This window comes from Typha latifolia, chromosome 9, assembly GCF_019914945.1.
Source record: "Typha latifolia isolate L0001 chromosome 9, TyphaL0001v2, whole genome shotgun sequence".
NCBI lineage: Eukaryota > Viridiplantae > Streptophyta > Magnoliopsida > Poales > Typhaceae > Typha > Typha latifolia.
The window spans coordinates 8,904,487-8,928,815 of NC_133094.1; the positions used below are offsets into that span (position 1 = coordinate 8,904,487).

Here is a 24,329-nt window from a genome sequence, read left to right on the forward strand (position 1 = left end):
ACTTATCTATAAGTTACATAAATTGATATATGATTTGAAATAAGCCTCTTGACAATAGTTTTCAAAGTTCTCTCAAGTCTGAAAGTTACATCATCATGACTTTACTCAATCTAAGTCAAATTATTCTTTGTTCACTAAGGAAAGTAGTGGTTCTTTTGTTGCTCTTCTTGTCTATATTGATGACATTATCATCATATGTTCTAATCCCTTTAAAATTGATTCTCTCAAACACTTTTTTCATAGTCAGTTTAAATTAAAGGATCTTAGCTCCTTAAAATACTTTCTAGTTCATTCATCTAAATAGATTTTTTTCTTTTCTAGTGACATTATACTTTGCAATTGTTGGCAAACATACGATTTCTTAGTTGTAAACCCATTAATTACTAATGGATCCTAAAATTAAGCTGAGCTCTTTTGAAGGTAACTTGCTTTAAAATGCTACTAGCTATCGAAGGTTAGTTGTTATATTTGACTATTTTCAGACCTAATGCTACAATTGTTGTCCACAGATTAAATTAGTTTATTTTTCAACCTCACCTTGATGCTTCTCATCCCATTTACTCAAATCCTCTCCTAAACAGTGGCTTCGTTTTTCTTCCTCTTCTTCATTTTAGTTTTAAGCTTTTGTCAATGATGACTAGGGTTCTTGTCTAGATTCGAGGAATTCTGTAACTAGCTTTTACATATTTTTTTTTAGTGATTCAATAGTTTCTTGAAAAGCCAAGAAACAAACTACACTATTTTGTTCATCTGTTGAGACTAAGTATTGTACTTTGGCTTCCACAATTAGCGAGCTTGTTTGGCTTCAATAGTTGCTCGAAGATTTTTCAAGTTGATTCTAAAGAACTTGCTTTGATATTTTTTTTTTGTGATAATGAAGCAACTGTTCATATTGCCAACAATTCTATCTTCCATGAATGCACCAAATATATTGAGATAGACTATCATTTCGTGCGTAACAAGCTTATTGAAGGCACCATCAAACTTCTACTTATTCGGACTCAACATCAGTTAGCAGATGTCTTTACTAAAGCCTTACCAATTTCTCTTCTCTTTCCTTTGCTATCCAAGATGGTGATTCTTGATATTCATATCCTGGCTCCATCTTGAGAGCGAATATAAGAGTATGTTTTGTAATTAGTTTACTTAGCCACATGTTATAGTTGATAGGTTGTTAGAGTTTGCTAGCTTTATTACTGGTGTATAGTTGGTAGGTTGCTAGAGTTTGTTAAGATGTTTTACTTTTAGCCTTTGGCTTTCGAGTATTTGGACAAGATTAGTCAATAAGAAGCTTCACAATTTCTCCTCTAGTTCAATACCTATTAAATTTTTTCTGTGTACATTAAATCTGTCAAACAAAGTAACTACTTGTGATGATCTAATTTTGAAGCTAGTCCATTAATACAGTAGGGCAATAGGAAACCAACCATATGATAGAGTAAAAATGACTTAATTACACTTTGCCCTCTTGTACTATAAAATCGTACAAATACCTCTTAAGACTTATTAAAAGTTATAATTAAACTCATATGTTAGACTTATATGAGTTATTGTGTGTAAGAACGCGAATAGTAAGTCATTTCATATAGACTAAATTATCCTCACAAAAGTTAAAAAAATAATTCTTGAATAATTTTGTCCTTATCTCATTCCTTAAATTAAACTGAAAAAGGCTTTGCCCTTTCCCAAGCTCTAAAAGCTTAGCAAAACCAAACTAGCCTCACTTAAAGATGTGCTTTGCAATTATAAATTAAGAATTGCTATTAGGATATTCAATCAATACTATTTAAGGGTAGATAGGTAGTTTTAACTTATCATCTAATAAAATTTAATATTTTCTCTAACTACATAGGGATAAAAAGGTAATTTTAGGGTATCTGTTAACGACATCTAAGAAGTTATAGTTTTTTAAAAGTCTAGAAAAATATTTGTACTCTTTTATAATATAGGAGGGCAAAATAATCCTTGATCAAAGTACATAGGAACAAAGTGTAATTAAGCCCATCAAAACTCAGTTTACTCACTCCAAAGGCAAATAGTGCAGGGCCCAAGAAGCATGAGCCGCTCTAATCAATCATCCTAGATCTCTTTCCCATTGTTCGCCTTGCAGAGTGCATAGGCATCTTCATCCTTGTAGGCGAGCTGAGATAATTGGACGAAGAGATTAGGAGGAACCATGAATGAGACATGCAATATTAGGCTCCTCTAATTTGCTTCTTTTGTGGGTTTTCATATGTTTTGTTATATTAAGTACATCATTGAATGTTAGAGGATTCTGACTCCTCCTATAGCTCAATTTATAATGTCCTTTGCCTTAAGAGATTTTTTTTTCTTTCTTAAAGAAGGTCGGTAGACTGATTATTATAGAATTAAGCAAGGTTATAGATGGCGTCTAGCTGCTCACTTGACCATTGGCGAGAAGACCTTAGGTGAATGGCATGCTGGGCCAGGAAATGCACCTGCTCGTAAACTCATTTAATTTAGGGTTACTTAGCGAGCAGACATTTACAATCAAGCACTATGTGATGGACTCCGCATTTAGGATTAGCCTCTTGGTAATTTTAGCTACGTTTTCTTCAATTTCCCTGGATCCAACAACTTAAACCCTTGGGACTAGGTGGACGCAGAGGGATCCAGAGGTGGCCTGCTCATCGGATGGAACTCCATTTTTTCTCTCGTATGTCCTCCCTTCTATTGCTCGACAACATCAGCAATCTTAATTTCCTATTAACAATGTTTATTGTTAGGACCAGAAAAAAAAAATTGGGTTGAGAGTGGAGGGTGCACGTGCTCTACACGTGCAGCCTCTCCCCTCTCCCTCTCCCTCTCCGGTGCGTAGCGGGAAAGAAGGGATTTCATCTAATCCGAATCGGATTAGATTTGATCCTCATCTAAACTATAAATTAAACCCTAATCTCTCTCTCTCTTTGCTTAATGCTTATAACCCCCAGCTCTCTTCTCTCTCTCCTTCCTCCCTTCTGTCGCTTCTTCCTCACCATCGGAGTCGTCGCCGTGGAATCAGCCAGCCGGAGCGTCGCCGGAAGAAATTGAAACCACCACACTCCTCCCCGGTGAGCCCTCTCTCATCCCTCTAGTTTAATTTAAAATTAAATAAGTAAATCTGAAATACCTAATTTGGGGGTTTTTGGCCTCGTCAGCAAATCTAGCCGGCCGGCGGCTTCGAGTCGCAGCCGCTACCTCTGGAAGCGCCTTGCCATTGGCCTTGTGCCGTGGGCAGTCACTGTTGGAGCCCTCGTGGCTCTGGTCGCCGTCGGTCATGGGATCGACCGTCGTTCGCGAGTTCTCCTCCACCTCGCGAGGACGGCGACACCGTATGGGTGTTGAGATGCCGGGGGTGCGGCCGGCGAACCTTCGCCGTGGCGGTCGCCGGCGTCTTCCTCTTTCTCTTCTTCCTTCTCTCTCTTTTCCTCTCTTTTTCTCTCTCTCTCTCTCTTCGGTTTGGGGAAGACAGACTCGGGTTGCCCGAGTCTGATCTTCTCCCTTTTAGTGTTGGATTCGGGTCAGGTTGGATCCGAATCCAAGGAACCCGACTCGATTCCATTATCTATTTGGATTGGGCCTTGGCACAATCCATTTAAGAATTAATTGGGTGGGCTGCGGGCCAACTACAGCCCAGCCCAATTGATTTGGGCTTATTTTAGCCCAAACTAATTATTCTTAGGTTGAATTGTATAAACATTTTTAATAATTGTTTTAATTAAAAATGTTATTGTTATTTATTATTTAAGGTGGTGATTTTTAGTACGTGGGCTAGAGATTTGAGATTTTGGTTGCCTTGCCTAGACTAAGGTGAGTGGGTTCACTCACATATTTATTTTATTGTATTTCGTATTTTTGTTAGACCATATAAATTTTCTGTGTGCAAATTATTTATTTCACCCTTATATGTAAAAAATTAAATTGTTGCAATTTCTGTGTGCAAATATATTTATTTCATCCGTACGTGCGAAAATTTAATTGTTTTATTTTCCTATGTGCATTTAATTATTATATTCAGTGCATCACCATACTTCGTGCAAATATTAAAAAATTGTGAAAAGAAAAATAAGACTAGTATTGATACGACTTAGAGAACAGTCCCGGTATAAATCGTTTACAATTTTTCGTGGTGACTCAAGTCTATTTGGAAGTCCAGGGGAAAGTTCTAAATTAGATCACTGCGGTGACTTTCTTAGGTGACTCTGGCGGGGTTAGGGAACAGTCCTAAGAAGTATGAGAAAATTTCCTAGGTGACTCTAACTTCTCTCAACGGTTAGAGGAAAAGACAGAGTGTGTTGATCACAGGGTGATACCCTCTGATGATCCTAACCGGATCAACTATGAAGAAAAGTCCCGAGCGTCATCTCGAGATGACTTCTAGTTGATATGGATCCACAGGGTTTAGACCCATTGAGACATATGACAGTATAAATATCAAAAAGATGTTAATATGTTGAAAACGTGCAAGGTTACAAGTTGTGAAATTTCTCTATTGTTATCATTGTTATTATGTAGAGAGCATGCCTATTGCATATTATGATAGATATTGTTGCTTTTAGTTTAATTTATTCAGCATTAATATGTTTTAAAATTTATTTGGTTCGAGTGGATTCCACTCACTGAGCTATAGTTGTTGGCTCACGAGTTCTATTATTTTTTTGTATTTGTTTATTTATTTCAAGTAATAGTCAGCGGGGACTGAGCGTAATGTACCCGGATTTCACCTCCACTTAAGATTCACCTATTTACCTTTCCGCTCTTTTAGATTTTGTGCTTTAGATTAGAAGATTTTATTTTATTTTATTTTATTTTAGAGACTCAAAAACATTAACATTATTTTTATTTTAATTGCATTTAGTAATAAAATTTTAATAAAGCACATTCTCATTTTATTTATTTATCTTGTCATCGTATACGTAGAGAGTATTATTAAGGCTTCGTGCATCTCAAGCATATTGAGATGCATGGCCGGTCATGATTCCTATTTTGGGTCGTGACATTTATGGTCCTAATTTATAGAATCAGATCGAAACAACACCATGATGCAAACAAACTAATCCAATCATATCAGGTTATTGCAACGTTCATGTAAAAACTATCAAACAAGCTGCAATCACGTCGTCCTCTCTTTCATTCCAACTTCCTCTCAGAGTTTAGCAAGCAGAGAGCTCTGAATCAACTTGGGTGTTCCGTTATCCTTGTTCTCAGCATCTGTAGGGTTAGGAGGCACATCCACCGCCGGGGAGCAGTTGAAGAAGCCATGAGGCTGCATAATTATCAAACCCATTTAAGATGTGCTCAAACAATATTAATGGAAGCCAAGGGAAATATAAAGTTAGGATATCATAGTAATCTTCACAAACAGAAAATGCTACAACAAATAACTTGTATGAATCAGTAGGTTGCTATCGATCAAAGCCCAATGGAGCACAGAATGATACAGTCAAGTATTGAAAGACAGATGAACTTCCTTTAAGCAAGGTCAGAGAATGAGATGTTACATTGCTCACAAGTTAGGATTCATCAGGTGTTTAAGAAATGTAAAATCTATGAGAAATACAAGACATACCGACCCTAAGTAATTCAGACAATGGCAATAAACTTATCTAATGCCTATAGAATAAAGGTACAGGGCTGAATGGACAAAATGGATTCATCATTCACGTAGCCAACACCCAAGTAATTTAGACAAATGCACAATTCTCGTTGTTGATGTTGCTATAACATTTCATTTTTTTTATTCTTTTCTATTTATTATAACAGCAAACTCCAGTGCCACATTCAACAAGAAGCTAAAAATGTACAGATAGGTTGAGTTATCAAAAGGTTTGGCTCATTTCACTCCTACGGAAAATGAGAAGGAATTGACGCTAAACATTTGTATACAAATCACTAAAAATACAAACTTAAAACTAGAGTACACAGACTTGTTTAAATAAACTAAAGCATTGACCTTCTTAGATGAATTACATATAAGATTTGGAGATTGCTTATATACTGTATGCCCATGATCAAATTCGTTTAACCTATAATTCAAAATAACTAGTGAACACTTTAACAGGATGACTTGATATATTGCAAACCAGGGCACTGGGTTAACCTTTAGTTTTCTGTAGTTGTTAACATTACGTAGAATTAGAAACTATCTATTAGGATAAGAAAATTACTTTTAAGTAATATGAGATATAAAGTATTCCAATATCAATGGTTATAACCTTCACAAGCCGTAGTTGTGCATCTTAACTCACAGCGAGCAAAATTATCACCCAATAAAACCATGTTTAGGTATGATAAAGATGAATTCATGATGACAAAGAATGAAATGATAACAAATAAGCTGCACAAGGAACCAGTACCATGAGCATAAAACCTATGCGTTCCACTGGCATGACAGGCCAATCTTCTAAGCGTGGAATATGGGTAACCCCAAAGACGTACCTGTATTTACAACAAAAAAAAAAAATGAGATAGCCAGAAGAGAATATCGAAAACATGGAACTTAAATAGGAGCTATCTGAATTCCAAAGATTTATAAGCTAAGAGATAATAAAAAATAAAAAATAAAAAAACCTATCCAAAACTTAGAAGGTAGCAAAATGAAGGACTTCCAATGATCAAAAGTACACAAAGAAGGTAGCAAAAAAGAGGCACAATGAAGGACTTCTACAAAAACACCAAAACAGGGCAAATGCAGCATCATTGACGTTCCATGACTTGTCTCAATTCAAAATTTATTAGAAACTAACCAGAGAACAATATCAGTTTCCTCCAGTGCTCTATTCTTCTTAACCCATGTAGCTAACCCCTCATTTACACGTGGATTTTGATTTGGAAACTCTCCTCCTGGAAACATCTCATCATGTTTATATGGTGTAACCCATAGATTGTGCTTCAAAAATGCAGCTCTTCTTAAGAATTTTGCCTCTGGACCAGCTAAGGGAAGGCAATTTGAACCAGGGATGAGCTTGTAGCCTGTCGGTTGACCAGAACGATTTACGGTTCTTGTGTTCCTAACCTGAATAAAACACATATATAATTAGTAAATGCAAAGTTCATAAAAGTCCTGCATATAAGTGAATGTTGAATTTTTAACTACATTAACTAAGAAGTAACTAAATTCAAGGAGTAGGATTTTCAGTTCTTGAGGTTGACAACCAAAAATTAACCTTAGTGTCAACAAAGAAAAGTTCACATAGAAATAACGGCAAATCAAAACTTATAATAGACTGGGTTCCAGTGTTCTCTCAAATTTGGCTGGTCAAATTCCCAACAAGTAGCTAACATCCATAAGCAAATTCTGATATATGAAAACACGACAAGGAAAAAAATGATTCCTCTAGCTATTGAGATATATCTAAAGGAATAAAAAAGAGCACTTGGCTGTATTCCAATATACTTTTCGTTAAGAAAATTCCAGTGCAAATAAGCAACAATATTTCTCTTTTTACCATTTTCTTTTTCTTTTTCTTTTATAGGGATCCTTGCATCAACTAATTAACAAGAACAATCTCCCTTCCTCCATCTTGCTCGCTCTTGCACACACATTTTCTCCCGCAATCCAAAATCATACCTCTCACACATTTCTCTTCCAAAATCTTCCAAGAGAAGCATCTTCAAATAAATAATGAATAAATACATACCACAAAGCATTCCACACAACAGCCTCACTGCTTCAAGTTTTCTTCTGCTTGTCTTCTCTTACAAGGAATATGGAAGATGGACACTTCTCTTAGGGACTTTTTGGTGTATGTCTATTAATACTTGCAATTAGAAAAACTAAATATATAAGGCTCCAATAATTCATATGCAAGCCTGTGGGTTATATCTATACAGGGTGGCACAGGGACTAGAAATTCATATCAGGGCACATGGATCTCTTTCTAGAACAGTGGTTGATACTCTAAAAGTATTGCATGTTAGAACTTTGAAACACTTTAGACTCTGGGAATAAAAAATAAAAATAATTGTACTGACAGTATCATGAAATAAAAAAAGATAAAAGAATTATAGTGGCCTACAATCCAGTGGCGTGCAGATGTAAGATCACAATCACGCATAGCTGCCAACTCAGATTCGAGAAGCTTTTCTTCAGCATAAAAGGCATTATTGTGGATATTATGTTTGCCCATTTCTTCAACTTTCACATTCACCTCAACCACCTAACATCAGAGGACACCTTCGTACCAGTAATCATATTGAATCATAATAGTAGGCCTCAAAAAAAGCAGAAAATAATATGATTGTGACATTCTTATAAAACCAAAAGGACAATAAACAAACAAGGAAAATAAAACTCATGAACAAGAATATAATAGTGTTAATTAACAGTTTTGTCCTAAAAGAAAATAAAACCTACACTTGAGTTTAAAAAGAAATACTAACACATATCTTTAAGGAAAAGGAAAAGCATTATCATGTGATCTCTTCAAATGCCAAACAGTATTTTACAATCTTTGTCAACTTCATTAGGAAGTGGATGCAATGGTCATTCTCTCATATTATTAAGTGTTTCCTACTATATTCGTTTAATGATACAGTACAATTTCTTCAAACAAAAAGTTGTACTTCATTAGTTCATTTATTAATTTCTCCAGGTTATTAGAAATCAACCTTATCAAACTTATATGTTCACTTTTCAAACCTAATAAAGTTAATGGTGGACCAGGCAAATTTATCAAGTTATAACTTCTTAGGAAGACCTTCCAAAAACAAAAATTATGATTCTGATCCTCCCAACAGTGGAAGATTAATAATAGGCACCAGATTTTTGAAACTGTTAAGTCATTTCAAGCTACTATAAGAGTGAAATTAGAGTTTGAAAAAGTCAATCAAAGTAAAGCATTTCATATGTCTATTGTAGGATGTCCGACTGGGAGAACAGATAGAAGAAAACTGATAAATATGTTAGAATCATCCAAGAGTTACGGATATCATTGTTGCTGTGTGCATGAGTTATATTCGTACAACTACAAATGCAAATCATATAAGAGTGAGCAAGAAAAATTACTGACCATCACTTTGTTCAGACTCATTTGAGATTAGTAAAAATTTATGTTGCTTGCAAAAAGAAACCAAGTTACTTTCTCTATCTTTTTCTTAGAAAGAGAGAGCATTGATTTATCATTCAGCCACAAATTTTTCATGCTTTTAACAACAAGAAATAGGAAAGCTATTTTATGTTGCTATGGTGGTAAAAAAATTGATGTAGATTAACATGAAACTCTGTTTAGTACTTACTATTACAAGGGCCTTGAAAACTAATAGCATAAAGAAATTTAGACAACCTAATAACTAGCACATAAATGAAAATTACAACAAGAAGCATATGATATAACTGGAAAGGCAGACAAAAAGTTAAAAAGGAAAGAGTAGTAATGAAATGAAGTGGTAACAACTGTGTATAATGCACCTGGTTGAATGGTTCATTAGGCTTACAATCAACAGCCATGTCCATACGAGCAACAAAGAAATGTTGATGAACTGGTGCATATAGACCTGGAGCAATAGTTGTACCATATTTTCTTGATTCCCCAGGTTGTAACGCGCCTAAACTGAGAATTCCAGTTAGTTTTACTTCTGCTTCTATCTTACCATCCTACAAACAGATGACGTGGAGGAACCAAATTAAATCCAAGATCGAGAAAATGATATATTTAACAATCATGAGAAGATTGCAGAATAATCTGCAAGTAGACCAGGACCTCAACTATTAAAGACCAACAGATAAAAGGATTTTAAAAGTGCATGTCTTCATGTGAGAAATTTTTATCAAGAGCTAACAGAGACAAAGTATTTGACAGAATGAAAAAACCTCCATGAGACACCAAAAAGTAAAAAATATCTCTATTTATTGGAAGCAAAGTTTTAAAAAGCATATATGAAGCATATGCAACATGAAATGATTGGCTGGGAAGGCTTAACAACATAAATATCACAACCAAGGGGTAACAAAAAAAAAAAAAAAAAAAACCTTAATAAGGAGCGCCTCAGGTCTCGACAGACCATACGGAGAAAACACAATTCCAAGATACATGCTAGAGTTGAGAGTACATCGGGGTTGTCTAGCCTTACTACAAGCTACATGAAATAAAGGGAGAGACCTAATGCTAGACCTGAATGCTGTAATCATCACAGCAGGTAGTGAGCCTAACTCTTAGCAAGTAGAACACATCTTGTGCATATAGACAATTGCTTGGTGCACAAAATACATGTATGTGAAACATGAGCATATAATGTGTGATTATAAGTCAACAATATATAATCATATAGTTGATTTTCGAGATACATACATAGAAAGAGCATGAGTAACATAAACATAAATACATAATCAATTTATACAGTCAAGTCCCATTGCAAATATTTACAACACATTATATCACTTCGCACTCCATCTATTGGGGCATTATGCAACTCGAACTACCTTGTATTACCCCAAGGAGAGGAGTAGAGGTTAGTACTAGTATCACCTGAACTTGTTCAGGGAACAACTCACCGATTATTTGTGTCCACAGAAGAGGAAACTTGATTGTAAAGCCCACCTCATTATCTGAAAATCCTCAACATTGCATCAGTGCAGAAAAACATATCCAAGCCTCCTATCATTGCTCATTCTGTAGTCGTTGGTACTGCAAAGTCTAGGTATTCCCTACCTTATATGTATCACTTATTGGCAAGGTTTTCAATTTCGGCCGATCCCGATCCCAGCCGAAACCAGTCGGTTTGCTGGTTTCGGTTGGGGTTTCGGCCGAAACCCGATCCGTTTCGGCCGATCCTGACCGAAACAGGTGGGAATGGGTCAGATCCGACCGACCCAGGGGACATCAATAATTGATGTCCCCACCCCCCACCTGCCTCTCTCCCTTTTCTCTCTCTCTTCTTTTTTTCTCTCTTTCTCTCTTTTTTTTCTTTTGCTCTTTCTCACGGATCTCTTACTCTCTTTCTCACCGGCAACTGAGTAGTGAGTAGATCTCTGGTGACCTCGACCTCCGGCGATGTTCTCCGACGAAGATTCGACGACCTCGATCTCCGGTGACCTTGGGTAAGTTTTTTTTCATTGTGCGGCAAAGAGTGCCGCACTGCAAGAAGACAACCTCGCAACAAGTGTCTTCTTTGCGCACCCGCTGCAAAGATTGCTCTCTTTGCGGCAAAGACTTCTCTCTGCTGCTGCTTGCTTCTCAACAGCCAGGCAGCAGAAGCGAGCGGCAAAGCGAAGAAGCAACTTCTCTGTTGCAGCAACACTTGGTGCTGCTTATGCAGTTATGCCTCATAAATTTTAAATTATTTTATATTTTATTTTGATTTTTATTTATGTTTTTTAGTTGCAGAGTTAAAATATCAATCAGTAGCACCTGATGTTGCTTATGCAGTTATGCCTCATAAATTTTAAATTATTTTATATTTTATTTTAATTTTTGTTTATATTTTTTAATTGCAGAGTTAAAATATCAATAGCTCTAAAAGAGAAGTCATATGATACCGACATTAGGTGGCAACATTGCAGCACTATTGGGCAAGATAAAAAACGCGTTAAATGCAACTGGTGTGGAAAGAAAATGAGTGGTAGTGTCAGCCGTTTGAAAGAACATTTAGCTGGAAGATAAGAAAATGTAGCAGCTTGCACTCAAGTATCCTTGGAAGTTAGAAAACAGATGTTGGCTCATTTAATTGACAAAAAGGAGGATAAACAATTTGCACAACAAAGAGAGTCAATGATTCGTGAAGAATTGATGCATAATCTTGTACACATTGATGATAATAGCAGTAAGCAAAATGAGGAGGATGAGGAGAGACAGATGAGGAGGGCAATGAAAGAGAGCAGAAATATGCATAGAAAAGAGGAAGAGATGAGAAGAAGTACTAGTGGTAACTTTTAAAAATCTAGATCAGTTAATATACGAGGGGAGAGAGAATATGAGGGCAGCAGTTCTACCCGTAGAACTCCTGGTATTACAGCAGAGTCTGAAAATATTGGACCAATATATACATATCTTCAGAAAAAAGGGGTCGTACATAGACTTTCATCAAGACAGCTCTCAAAGGAATTTAAAATGCAAAGAAACACATTGGTAGGGCTATCTCTAAATCTTTCTTCTGTAACCATATTCTTTTCAATGTAGCTGATAGTCCTTACTATCACACTATGGTGGATGTTATACAATCAATAGGGCCTAGTGTTCTCCCTCCTAGTTCAAATAATATTGCTACTAAATATATCTTGACTCAGAGGTAGATAAACTTCATACTTATATTGAGACATTTAAACGGTATTAGGATGAATTTGGTTGTACACTGATGTGTGATGGATGGAGTACACAAAACAGAAGAAATATAATTAATTTCTTAGTGTACTCTAGCATGAGAATAATATTTTTGAAGTCTGTGGATGCTACTGCTCATTTCAAAAATACAGATTATATTTGTCAGTTGATAGATGAAGTGGTACAAGAAATTGGTGAAAAAAGAGTAGTCCAAGTGGTTACTGATAATGGAGCAAATTATAAAGTTGCTGGAAATTTACTAATGATTAAAAGACCTCATTTATATTGGACGCCATGTGCTGCACATTGTATTGATCTGATATTAGAGAATATTGCAAAAGAGCCTGAAATTGACATGGTCATACGTGAAGGTCAGAGGTTAACAAATTTTATATATAATCATAGTTGGGTTCTTAATTTACTCAACCAGATGACTGGTGGTCGGGAGATCATCAGACCCGGGGTCACTAAATTTGCCACTCAATTTTTAGCCTTGGAGAGCATCATGCGCTACAAGGATGATATTATGCGGATGTTTACATCACAGGAGTAGTCTATAAAAATTAAGAATATGAAACCTAAAAATAAATCTTTAGGTGAAACTTTAAAAAATATGGCTCTTGAAAATACATTTTGGAATAATATTATAATTGCCACCGCAGTATTTGAGCCTCTTGTCAAAGTATTAAGACTTGTAGACAGTGATGACAAGTCTGAGATGGGTTTCTTATATGAGGCAATGGACATAGCTAAAGAATTAATAAAAAAATATGGGCCAAAAGTATAAGAAGTGGTGAAAGATGATTGATTCTAGATGAAACAAACAACTACATAGAGATATACACGCTGCTAGTAGGCATGCTTTTAAGTTTTAAGTTTTAATTTACTAATTTACTTTTATTTATGAATATTTAAAAATTTGAATGCTTACAAATTTTAAATTTCTATAGGATATTTTCTTAATCCAAGATTTCAATTTTCTAAAAATGTCAATAATGATAGTGAAGTTTTGTTGGGGGTTAGAAAGGTAATCAGCAAGCTTGAGCCCAATATTCATAAACAAATCCTGTGCGATAAAGAAGTGAGTTATGATTCAATTAAATAATTTTATTATTATTTGTTTTAAGTTTCAACTTTCAATATAATCAATAAGCTAATAATATATTTCTGATTTCAGATGAAGAGATATAGATTGAGAGTTGGGCAATTCAGTACTACTAAAGTTGCTGCAGCTATATCTCATAACACTTCGGCTAAATGGTGGTCTATCTATGGATGGGAGGAGGCACCAAATTTGACACCAATAGCAAAGAAGATTTTAAGTCAAACTGTCTTCATCACAGTGTGAAATAAATTGGACTACTTTCTCCTTAATCCACACAAAAACACGCAACCGATTAACAATGGAAAAATTAGAGAAGTTAGTTTTTTGTCATTATAATATGAGATTGAGGGAGAAAAATTTAAGAAGGCAGAAAATGAATAACTGATTGATTTAAATCATGTTTTTGATGAAGAAGACCCCTTGAGTCTATGGATCAGAGAAATAGATGACAGGTTATTAGATGACAGAGATAACCCATGGTTAGATGAAATATTGGGAGAGACCACGACGAGGGAAGAGGCTGGTACGAGTCATTCAGCAGTGAGAGATAGTATACCTAGTAGTACCAGTCATAGTCCTGATGATACATGTGGTGGTGAGATCGTTCCATCTACATTTGTTGAGGAAAGTCAAGGAGGCATAAGGAGTGAAGACAGAGAAACTGAGGATATATATACATATCAGCGACATCGTCATGAGATGCATTTTGGTTCCTATGATTATGGTACATCGAGTATTTATTGTTTGGAGCCATCATAAGATCCATATGCTAGTTATTATCCTCAGTATTCTCAGGCACAAGATCCAAATGCTGGTTATTATCCTCTTCAAACGCAAGTCACACAACAAGATTTATAAAATATGACTAGTATGATGGAATCACTTTTTAAAGCATCAAGTCCCAGACATCAATATTTACAAACTTATGGTGATTATAATAATGAAGACTATAGAAATTTATGAAAACCAGCTCGGTATTCATCAAAATTTTAAATTTTGAGTAAGTTAATACATTTTTTAAGTTTTTAGACTTCATATGTGAGTAATTTTTGTTTTCTTATTTTTTGTCATTTTTCTAAATTTTTCTGCATTTTTAAATAATATTTAGAATTTTTTATAATTAAAAAATAGTCTGATTCGATACAAACGGCCGATACGTATCATTTTTCTGGACGGCCGATACCGATCTCAATCCCGATACTGAGAACCTTGCTTATTGGTGGAAGGACAGAGGACAAGGACTCTTCAAACACTAGTAATCAACCACTGCATATGTCGAAGGATAGTATATGTCTATATGATTGTCTAAATCTACAAATTAGGGCCTCAGACATGTGCTCTAACATTATATTGTAGTAATATTTCCCTGTTCTTTACCTATTTGACACTAACAAGATATAGAGGGGCCTCTTACAGTCCATGCACATGGTGCAAGTGTGATCATCATATATACAAAATATACAGCAGAAATGTATTTAACATGTTTAGTATAGAACTAATGCTATCAAAGTCATAAGGTTCTGAATATTATTTTCAAGGATTGTTATGCATGTGGCATGCCCCGTCCCAACTTGGCAAGCTCTAGTGTGACACTAGCACACTAGCATGCCTCTAAATACTTTTTAGGATATTTATACATATTTTAAGTTCTAATATATATATTAAAGCTGGCATTAGATTCTTTCATCGCTAGATAATTTTGTAAAGGCCTAATATAGCAAGAGTCAAGTGAAAAATATGATTCAACACACAATATAAAATGATTTCCCTTACCCTTTGATTTCTATGTTTTGAAGAGTATTTTACATAGATCTAGCACAAAATCTAGATCTATGTAAATGACTGTTACAAATGATAGATCTAGCTTCATTTTGCTACATCTAGGATGATTAATCTCGGATTTGCTTGCTAACCTAAAGAAAATAAGAACAGAAAATAAGACAAGCAGATCATGTGAATGGTATTTGAAGTTCCCATTCTTGGATCAATCTCCTTTTGTAGATATCTCTTTCTCCTTATTTTCTTATTTTTAGTCTAGGAAGTAAGCCTACTAGCAAAGAATACTGATCTTTGAGTAAGCTAAATAAGTATCAGGCATCACTTTGGACATGTTGCTCAATGCCTTACCTATATCGAGCAATACAGGTGATACAGGGAATGACACATGTCAACACCAAGTGGCATTCCCTATATCACGTGCTAGGACACCACTGCTACGACATATGCCTGTCGACAAGGCCCAAGTCACCAACACGAAATCTTTGGTTGTTTTAAAGTTGTATGTATGTGTTCACATGTTCTACTGGCATATGAGGGAAAGCTTTGTACAACAAATACATACCCAATTATAAAATATGTAAAGCATGTGTTCGTTGTTATGATACATGTGATTAATGACTGATTATATCATTTGGCTGATGCCTACACAATCATAGGATTATATACTTAAGATGACTACACACGAGGGTAAGGGTGGCAAAAGTTGATCTAACCTGATAACCTGATAGGCCTAAGAATTAGACTTAACTTAAATGGGTAGAGTTTTATATTTTTTAAACAAAAATGGGCATAATAAGATTTGAACTCAGGACTTTTAATCTGATATAACTTCTTGGAAGATAAAGAAGGCCTAGTCCAAGTAAAACAGGGTTTGACACAAACCTTAGAATAAAACTCAACCTAGCAACTTAAGCTCTCGTTCACTTATAGAATAGGAATAGCCTTATTCTAAAATAAAATCTTTTTATTCTGGTGTAATAACTAAACAACTTAGCTTATTCTAGTATAAATTCTCTCATAATAACTCATAATTACTATATTGCCCCTAGATTAGATATAACTTAATTACACATGAGAAATTATTCTGATGTATTAGGTGAAGATTCAAGAATCTATATAAACCCTTTCACTTTTTTCTCTCTTTCTAATATGAGATTAAACTTTCACGTATGATAACCAACAATTTTCCTCTTCACATGTGAGCCCGACATCAATTGTCTCAAATAGTCCAGCTATTCAATGCCATCAACTGCTCTTCATGAGTCACTGTGAATTTAGTCATCCGAACTCATACATCAATTTCACGCATCCTTATCCTAGACTAAGACCCTTGCTCCATCAAGTGTAACCAAGCTTGCACACTAATTCTATGTGCCGGAGCCCAACCTAAGGCCTTTAGGTTCACCAATCACACCACACTGCAACTACCGCATTACCACGACTCTTCTAGAAGAACCCGCATATACAATAGAGCTACCAAATTGATCACAATAACTGCTTCAAAGTAGTCCAGGATTGCCGACTCATTGGATAGAAAAAGAAGCTTAAAAGATTCAAAATTTCGGCCATCCCATTATGCATTTCGAATGATTATGATGTAGAGGATCATAAGGAACCTCCAACAATCAAAAAATGCATATTTAGATTGAAATGATTAATGATGGTTATCTTTTACTACGACTTGTACTAGAAGCAAGAAAACAAGTAACCAAGAAATGCACCTTCATTTACCATGCAAAGAAAATTGAGCGAAAATGTGGTATGGAAAACATACTCTATGCCAATTCAGAAGAAAGTAGCAAAAATATTATGACCCAATTCAGCATAATTTGGAACATACCTTGCTCAAAACATTCTACAAATAGATGCCAGAAAAAACTATAAACAAGTACTGAACAATAGGATACCTTATTACCTGATAGAAATGCCAGAAAAAGCCATATTCATAGTTGGCCACTGTACATATAAATGACACAGTAAGCCTTCTTGATCGCCTAACTTCTGCTAGCCCAGTTCTCCAATCTTGATGTTTCCATAAGATTCCATGATCCTCTTCATGGAGACAAACACAATTCTCAATAGTCTCTACCCCACCAGCATAATTTGTAAAATGGGCATCAAAGTACTTTATGTAGCCCAAGCAGTCACAACCCTGCATTATCAGCAATATTCATGATGATCAATGCAAATCAAATAGTATGAAGTAAACAATAATGAATTAAAAGCAGAGCAGTAGAACTAGATATCTAACCTTCTTAAGAGAGTGTGCATTCTTTCCAAGCCCATCTTCTCCAGCATCAAATGCATTCTTACGATAATGTGGTTCATTTGGATCTCCATATGGGACAACCATCTCAACAAAACTTAACCTATTGGCCACAGGTCTTCGTCCACGACTACCATCAATGTATGCAATAGAATGGATAACCAAGCCCTCCCTTGGGGTGAAACCAATTCGAAAGTTCCACTGCTCAGTGTTAGGAAAATTAATTTGTAAATCATTACAACCTAACAGAAAACAAGAGTCAGATGAAGAAAGGAATACTGAAAACAAAAGTACCTTCTGCCATTGTACAAAGTGGCCACTAACTCGAAAACTTGGACCTTCGGGTTGAATAATATGCAGAGGTTTCACATCACTTCTGTCAGCACTTCCTCGTGTTTCTCCACGAGTGTAATTTCTCAAAGGATCTGCTGGAGGGAGAGGAACAAACTTTTTATCTTCAAATTCAATTATTACATTATTTTGAATGTCAACCAGAACATAGATCCCTTCAACAGGACGTGCATAACCATTCTCCATGGGGCAGTCACTCTCAGTTCTACAAAAGATTAGTGGTTTGGCAAGTCTGCGGCTAGGAGCATCTGAATCACCATAATAGCCTACACACCTGGAGATTAAATTGCAGTACATAGTTCAAATATTATGAGAAATAGAAAGATAGGTATGTGAAGACAATTAATTAGGGAAACTGGCCAGAATCATGGTTCGCCGGATCAGTTGATCCCGATCCGAACTCTCCCTCTTTCTCTCTCACTCTTTCTTCTCACTCTCTCTCTTACTCTCTTTCTTTCTTTCACTCTTTCTTTCTTTTTTTCTCTTCTTATTGATTATTTCTCTTATGGAGAGATTTAGCTCTGGCGAACTCCAGTATATAATATATTAATTTATTTATTTTTATTTCTCTCTTAATTTTTTTCATTTCTTCCACTCTCTCCCTTTCTTCTCTTTTCTTTTTCTTCTTCTTCTTCTTCTTCTTCTTCTTCTTCATTACACTACGGTTTTTCTTTTTTTTGTTTGATTTTCTTCCATTCATTCTCTTTCTAATCTCTTCTTTTCAATTTTTATTGCGCCATACTTTTTCTTTTTTTTATTTGCTTATTTTTGGTAAACTATTTTCTAAATTTTTAGAAGTTTTCCTGTATTTTTAAATAATATTTAGAATTTTATGTAATTAAAAAGTCCAATCCAATCTAGGTGACCAATACTGCCGATCTAGTCAATACGTATTATTTTTTCGAAGGACCGATCTCGATCCCAATCCTGATTTTTCGAACGTTGGCTAGAATAATGCAAGTAATATATGCTAGCTTACCAAGGATCTACCATCACAAGATCCATATCTTCTATGCCTCTTCTTTTCATTGCCTCAATGAATGGAGGGTAACTTTTCACAACAGCTTCACATTCTGCATACTCTACTGCATCCTGCACTTGAGAAATAATATAAACATTTTGAATTCATTAATTAAAAGAGAAGACTCCTTTTGACACAACTGACAAGCATTCCCTAGGCAACAAATATGAAGATACAAAATGATTAATTGGTGTATTGTAATCGGTATATTTCTCATCTAGATGATGAATGCATCTTAATCTTGTCAAAATAGTCAAAAGATATGAGTCCTTTCAAAGATATTATCATACACATGAAGTAAATATAAATTGATATATGCCTCTAAAGAGCATCCGAGAAACTCAAACAATAGACTTGACCTTTTTGAGAGAAAACACAAGTGAATCGAGTGAAGGAATCAAAGTGGACCTCAAATAGATTGAACTAATATCTTAATTTTTGTTGTTGTTCTTGTTGACATTGTTTTTGATGATGTTGTTGTTGTAGCTGTTGTTGCTGTAGTAGTTTATACTGATTTGCTTTTGAAAAGTTTGAAAAGAGATAAAAGCCTAGACCTCCTTACCTCATTGACTCCCTGGATATAACCCAAAGGCCAAAAGTAGTAATATAGAAAAATTATGCTCCTCATACTAATAATATCTAGATAAACTAAAGAATTTATTAGATATGTCTCTAGAATTTAAGCTCCTTCCTAGTCGATGAATATCTCAAATTTATTAGACAAACCTAGTTCAGTAGCAAACATAAGAACAAGTGTTAAGCTTTACTACATTTCTTGTCCTTCAAAATTTCCTTTATTATGAAATTTGACATTTAATTCAATACTATGAAGTTTCATATTTAATCTGTTTTAGATAAAAGAAGTACATAAAAAGAGTTGTCCAACCAAATATAAGAGAAAACAGCAATAACTTTATATGGCATTTATAATATGGTGGACAGAATGACAAAATAGATCTTAAGAATGCAGTAGTAAAACTCCTCCACGATAACTTATGGTTTAAAAATGGTAATCAAAGACCCCTTTAAATTTGCAGGATATTTCTTATTCATACACAAACCTAGTGCAGATATCCTCCAACAGAACTTTGTTTAAAGCTTCCCCACAGTGCAAATTTATGACTTTATTGTGCAGGATATTTCTTCCTTATTCATTCACAAACCCAGTGCATACATCCTCCTGCATAGCTCTGTTTAAATGCTTCCCAGAGTGCAAGTATATTTACAAGAAGCACCAGAGTTCTCTACATCTGTACTCTTATATATTCAGTCCCCTTAATCGCAGATAAAATATCTATTCTATCAGGGTGTTCGATAAATCTTACTAAAAAAATCTTTAAATTTATCCTTGAAATCAAGATTGTAGTCCTGAAATGATCTTAAAAGTTGATTTTGTGACAAATTTATAACATATCAATGAGTGATAAGCAAATCAAAGAAGCGTAAGCAAAACATGATAAACAGCACCAAATTAAATGCAAGAAAATATACGCTATTGAATGTCCTTGCTACCAATATACCATTGGTGGTTGGACACCAGGGACAACTTCTGATGAGATGACTTTTCCTCTGTGGTGCCCGCCCCTAGTTGCTGCATGCACTTCTGACAGTTCAACAATCCAGATGCTAGTCTCGTTTGATTGTTTGTTATAAACGATGAGCCTTGCCCTCCTTGGAGGGAGCTTGCTTGGAATGACAGGACCACCTTTAGTTCTAGGGAGTAGTGATGGTTGGAATGGGGGAAAAAAGTAGGCATCAGCTAATGCCACAACATACTTTTCTGGTTCCAAGAGAACAACTTCGACGAAGCGCATGCTGTCTCGCATCTAGATTTTAGTCATTAATTGTATTACCTGTCTAATTTATATGAAGAACAAGAATATTTGATCAAACAAGTAACCCTATGCATTAACATGACAACCAACCTCAGGAGTTGTCCCAGCAGCTCTGACAGTTGCTACTGCCACAGAGATTTCAGCAGCAGACAATGGGTCTAAAGGGTGGTTTGTCTGTGTCCCTGCTACAATTGAGATTCCTGAATTTTCCATGTTAAATGGAGAAAATCATATCAATGATATCTATGTTAATAAATCATATTCAAGAATATCCAACAAGGTCGCAAAAACAATAGCTAGCAAACCACCATTATGTCTTTGATAGAATGTTAGCAGAAGCAGAAAACATATTTCCAGTTCCAAAATGAGAGCTTCAAAGCTTCCTCCATTAGTTTCTCAAAAATTAGAAGCCATGCCGAGATCCACAGGAATGTTATATTAAGCAAATATGTTGCCTTGATGGCTTGTATAAGGACCTAATTTAACACTCAGCAGGAGGAACAAGCCATTTTCCTTCCAAAGGCACAAAGGAATTGAAACAAAAGTCACAGGGAAAGAAAGAAAGAAATCAAACCAAACTTTCCATTATGCAATATGCATTACCATAGCCCAGTACTGTTATAATAAATAAACATGATTATTCAAGCCTTTCCTCATAAAAATTCAGGGTGGCATCAAAATGCAACTTCGATCTAAGGTACCTCAATGGAAGCATTTAGAAAATCATAATGTCACCTCTAGATACATACATGTGTAATTCCTGATCAAGAAAATTTTATCTAAGGAAGGGAGAGAGAATGGGGTGCTTTTTCTTAATAGTTTTAGTTTGCATGTTTTCTCTTTCTCCTTGATGGGGGAGTAGTTTAGTGTGCATGTTGACTGTCTGTAAGGCCAAAAAGTTACTCCAAGGATCTATTTTAGTCAATACTCATAATAGTTGTCAATTTACTAGGAAAATGAAGAAAAAGTCAACTTTGGAAGAATAAATGTGTGGTCATCTCTACTGCACATATAAGCTATAGAGCCAAATGAAGAATAGTCTCCCGGAATATGCATTTGAACAAATTATTGATCAATCAAGAAAGGTTTAGATTTCTTAGGAACTCATCTTAAACGTGCTTGATTTCGGATTATAGGTCTTACAAAACAATGTTAGTAGGATCTAGACTTTCTAGCCTATGGGGTGTATAGGGTATCAACCTTGAGTGCAGCTGGATCAAAATACACGGACCAAGTTATGGATACTAATTTTCAGCTATTGTTCAGGGAAAAAGTAGCCAGATAACATATTAGTAAATAAAATTTCACATCAACCGATCACCCCAGACAGCTCAAGAATATAAAAAAATTGGCTCTGAATTGTCAAAGATATAAAGTTCTTTTGAATTTGCTATAATTGATCGCTAAAAGCTGTTGTTCTTTTCAAACAAGTGTCTGGTTCTACTGAAAGAGAGAGAAACTTGGAGACCATTAAATTAGTTTCCATAAATCCATATACTTGAAAGTCAAGGTCTAAAGTTTAATTGAGCACAAATTAGACAGAGATCAGGATTGAATTATTAGACCTTCAGCGAGGATCAAATATTTAGAATTACAAGACTACAGCTAAACAAGATAGAAATTGGCCAAGAACAGGGCGTCATGTATATTATTTGGACTACCCAATGCACTCCAGCAAATTGAAACTTGCAATAACTGATAAACAAACTGGTTAGAGTAGTCTTAAACTTCGACAAAGCCACGAATTTATTGTGATAAGTTCGCCTTTTTGAGCTTTTTCCGAATGAGCATGAAAAGAATCCATAAAGAGAAATTAACAGAAATGACAAAATCCTTTTATAACGCTCCAAAGAATCAATCTTTGTCATGCAACTTAGTTTGTATTAGAAACCAAGAAATACCAACATGGACTATCTCATAATCTCGTCTCATTTCAACCGAGAAAAGACCCCAAAAAGGCGAAAGAAAGAAAGAAACGCATCAAAACCATTCCAAGAGCATCAACAATGAAGAAACGGAATAAAAAAGGGAAGCCCAACCCATGGACGTAGTAGCCGGAGTCTTCTCCTCCTCCTCCTCGATTCCAACAAGCTTAGCATCGTTACTGGAAGCGGCGGGAGAGCAGCATGGCGTCGCCTTTTCCTGAGCTGCGGCCATTGCAATGGATTTGCGACCTCGCCTTCGAATCCACCACCGTAGTATCCCTCCTGATCACTACGATCTGACATACAGCAAAGCCTCCTCTTTGCCTTCCTCTCTCTTATTCTCTCCTACTCTCTCTCTCTCTCTCTCTTTCCCTCCTCTTCTCCTCCTCTCTCACTCGCACTTATTAGGAAGGAAGGATTTGTTTCCTTTCTCAATTTCTTACGACTAATTTCGCTTCTTCCTTTTTTTTTCCTTTTTTTGGGAGTTTCGCTTCGGGAGGAGGAGGAAGAGGGGTCGCTCGAGAGACGGCGTGATTTCACGTGCATTTTTAAAGTTGGAGGGGTTCGTTTCTGGTTACATTTATTATTGACAACGATCGACGGAAACAGGGATATGATTTAATTACAACTAGTGGTCACTGGATATGCCATCTTTGGCCATTTCGGGGGCTAAATTGATTATAAGTAATTTACGGTTTTGCCCCTTCTCGTGGTACTCTCACTTTTGTTTTTTTTTCATTCTTTAAAATATAATAATTATTACTAAAATATTTTTTTCTTAGGTAAAAGAAGATTTTCTGGTTTAAGTAATTTATACAAGGATTCTAAATTTAGTTTTAATTATGATTATTTTGTAGCATTTTTTAAAGAGCTCAATAATTTAATAGCAATTATGATATTTTGAAGAATGTAATAATAATCTAATATTTTAAAATTTTAGGGGCATCTTAATCAGTGGAATACCAATCGAGAGACTAATATTAATTTTTCCTTACCTCATTTACCTCTCTTTGATAGTATTAAGTTTTTTTATTATTTTAAAAATAATAAAATATTCTCTATTATATATAGTAGGGTATATAATAGATTTTCTCAAATCATGTTAAGTTAAATTTAAAGTAGGAGCCATTTGTGACCTTGGGTTAATCTATTTAGAAAAACTATATCTACGCGTATAAAGTGCAATATAAAACTTAATTTTAATTTTATCATATCATGAAATATCCTTTCCAAGGGCTAATTTAGGATTTTAATTTTAATGAAAATTTTTATTTATATTATTTTTTATTTAGGGATAATTACAGTTAGTCTTCCTAAAGTATTATTATTTTCCACGTAACACCTTGACTTTTTAGTATCCACGTAAACCTCTTAATTCAAAAGTTTATGTGGTTTAAAAAAAAATAAAGGCTTAAGTGTATTTACCCTTTTTAATTAATATTATAAAATATTTATTTTAAAATGTATAAAATTAAATAGATTTTTAGAGTGTTTTAGATTAGCATGGGAGATGCTGATAAGCTAATCCAAATGGCGACAAAGAGTGGGTGGGTACGTGTGATAAGAGCACCAACGCATTACTGACTGTACGGTGATATATAACAAATCCCATAGGAGGATAAAGAGGACTCTGCCACGTCACGCTCTTTTGTTGTTACAACTAAATTATTATTCCTCGAGACATACGAATTTTCCAGGTTGTTAATCTAAAGTAACTAATTAATTAATTAATGAGATTTTTACAAATCACTCTTTATATTCACACCACGTCTTTTGAGAATTTTATAACC

The 24,329-nt window shown here is 35.1% G+C and overlaps 1 protein-coding gene across 5 annotated transcripts; it reads right to left on the reverse strand.

Moving 5' to 3' along the window:
- Positions 1-5,028: 5,028 nt before the first annotated feature.
- LOC140795119 (amine oxidase [copper-containing] zeta, peroxisomal-like) lies at positions 5,029-23,095 on the reverse strand. 5 transcript variants are annotated; one of them, XM_073147512.1, is made up of 12 exons: positions 22,654-23,095; positions 20,705-20,814; positions 20,300-20,605; positions 18,738-18,850; positions 17,702-18,032; positions 17,393-17,608; positions 17,057-17,293; positions 9,410-9,595; positions 8,019-8,159; positions 6,747-7,015; positions 6,357-6,438; positions 5,029-5,266 (listed from the first exon to the last, which is right to left on the reverse strand). In XM_073147512.1, exons 1-12 carry the CDS (start codon positions 22,769-22,771, stop codon positions 5,147-5,149), a joined length of 2,229 nt encoding a protein of 742 aa, XP_073003613.1. In that variant the 5' UTR covers positions 22,772-23,095; the 3' UTR covers positions 5,029-5,146. The 5 variants fall into 5 exon arrangements, with proteins under 5 accessions (XP_073003613.1, XP_073003614.1, XP_073003615.1 ...); XM_073147513.1 differs by having other exon boundaries at positions 20,705-20,796; positions 22,654-23,089; XM_073147514.1 differs by lacking the exon at positions 8,019-8,159.
- Positions 23,096-24,329: the final 1,234 nt, after the last annotated feature.

Coding starts and splice junctions, on each gene's coding strand:
- LOC140795119 (XM_073147512.1), bottom strand. CDS start 22,771: ATGGCCGCAGCTCAGGAAAAGGCGACGCCATGCTGCTCTCCCGCCGCT. Junction 20,815..22,653: donor TCCGGCTACTACGTCCATGG/GTTGGGCTTCCC, acceptor TGGAAAATTCAG/GAATCTCAATTGTAGCAGGG. Junction 5,267..6,356: donor GCATAGGTTTTATGCTCATG/GTACTGGTTCCT, acceptor ATAATTATGCAG/CCTCATGGCTTCTTCAACTG.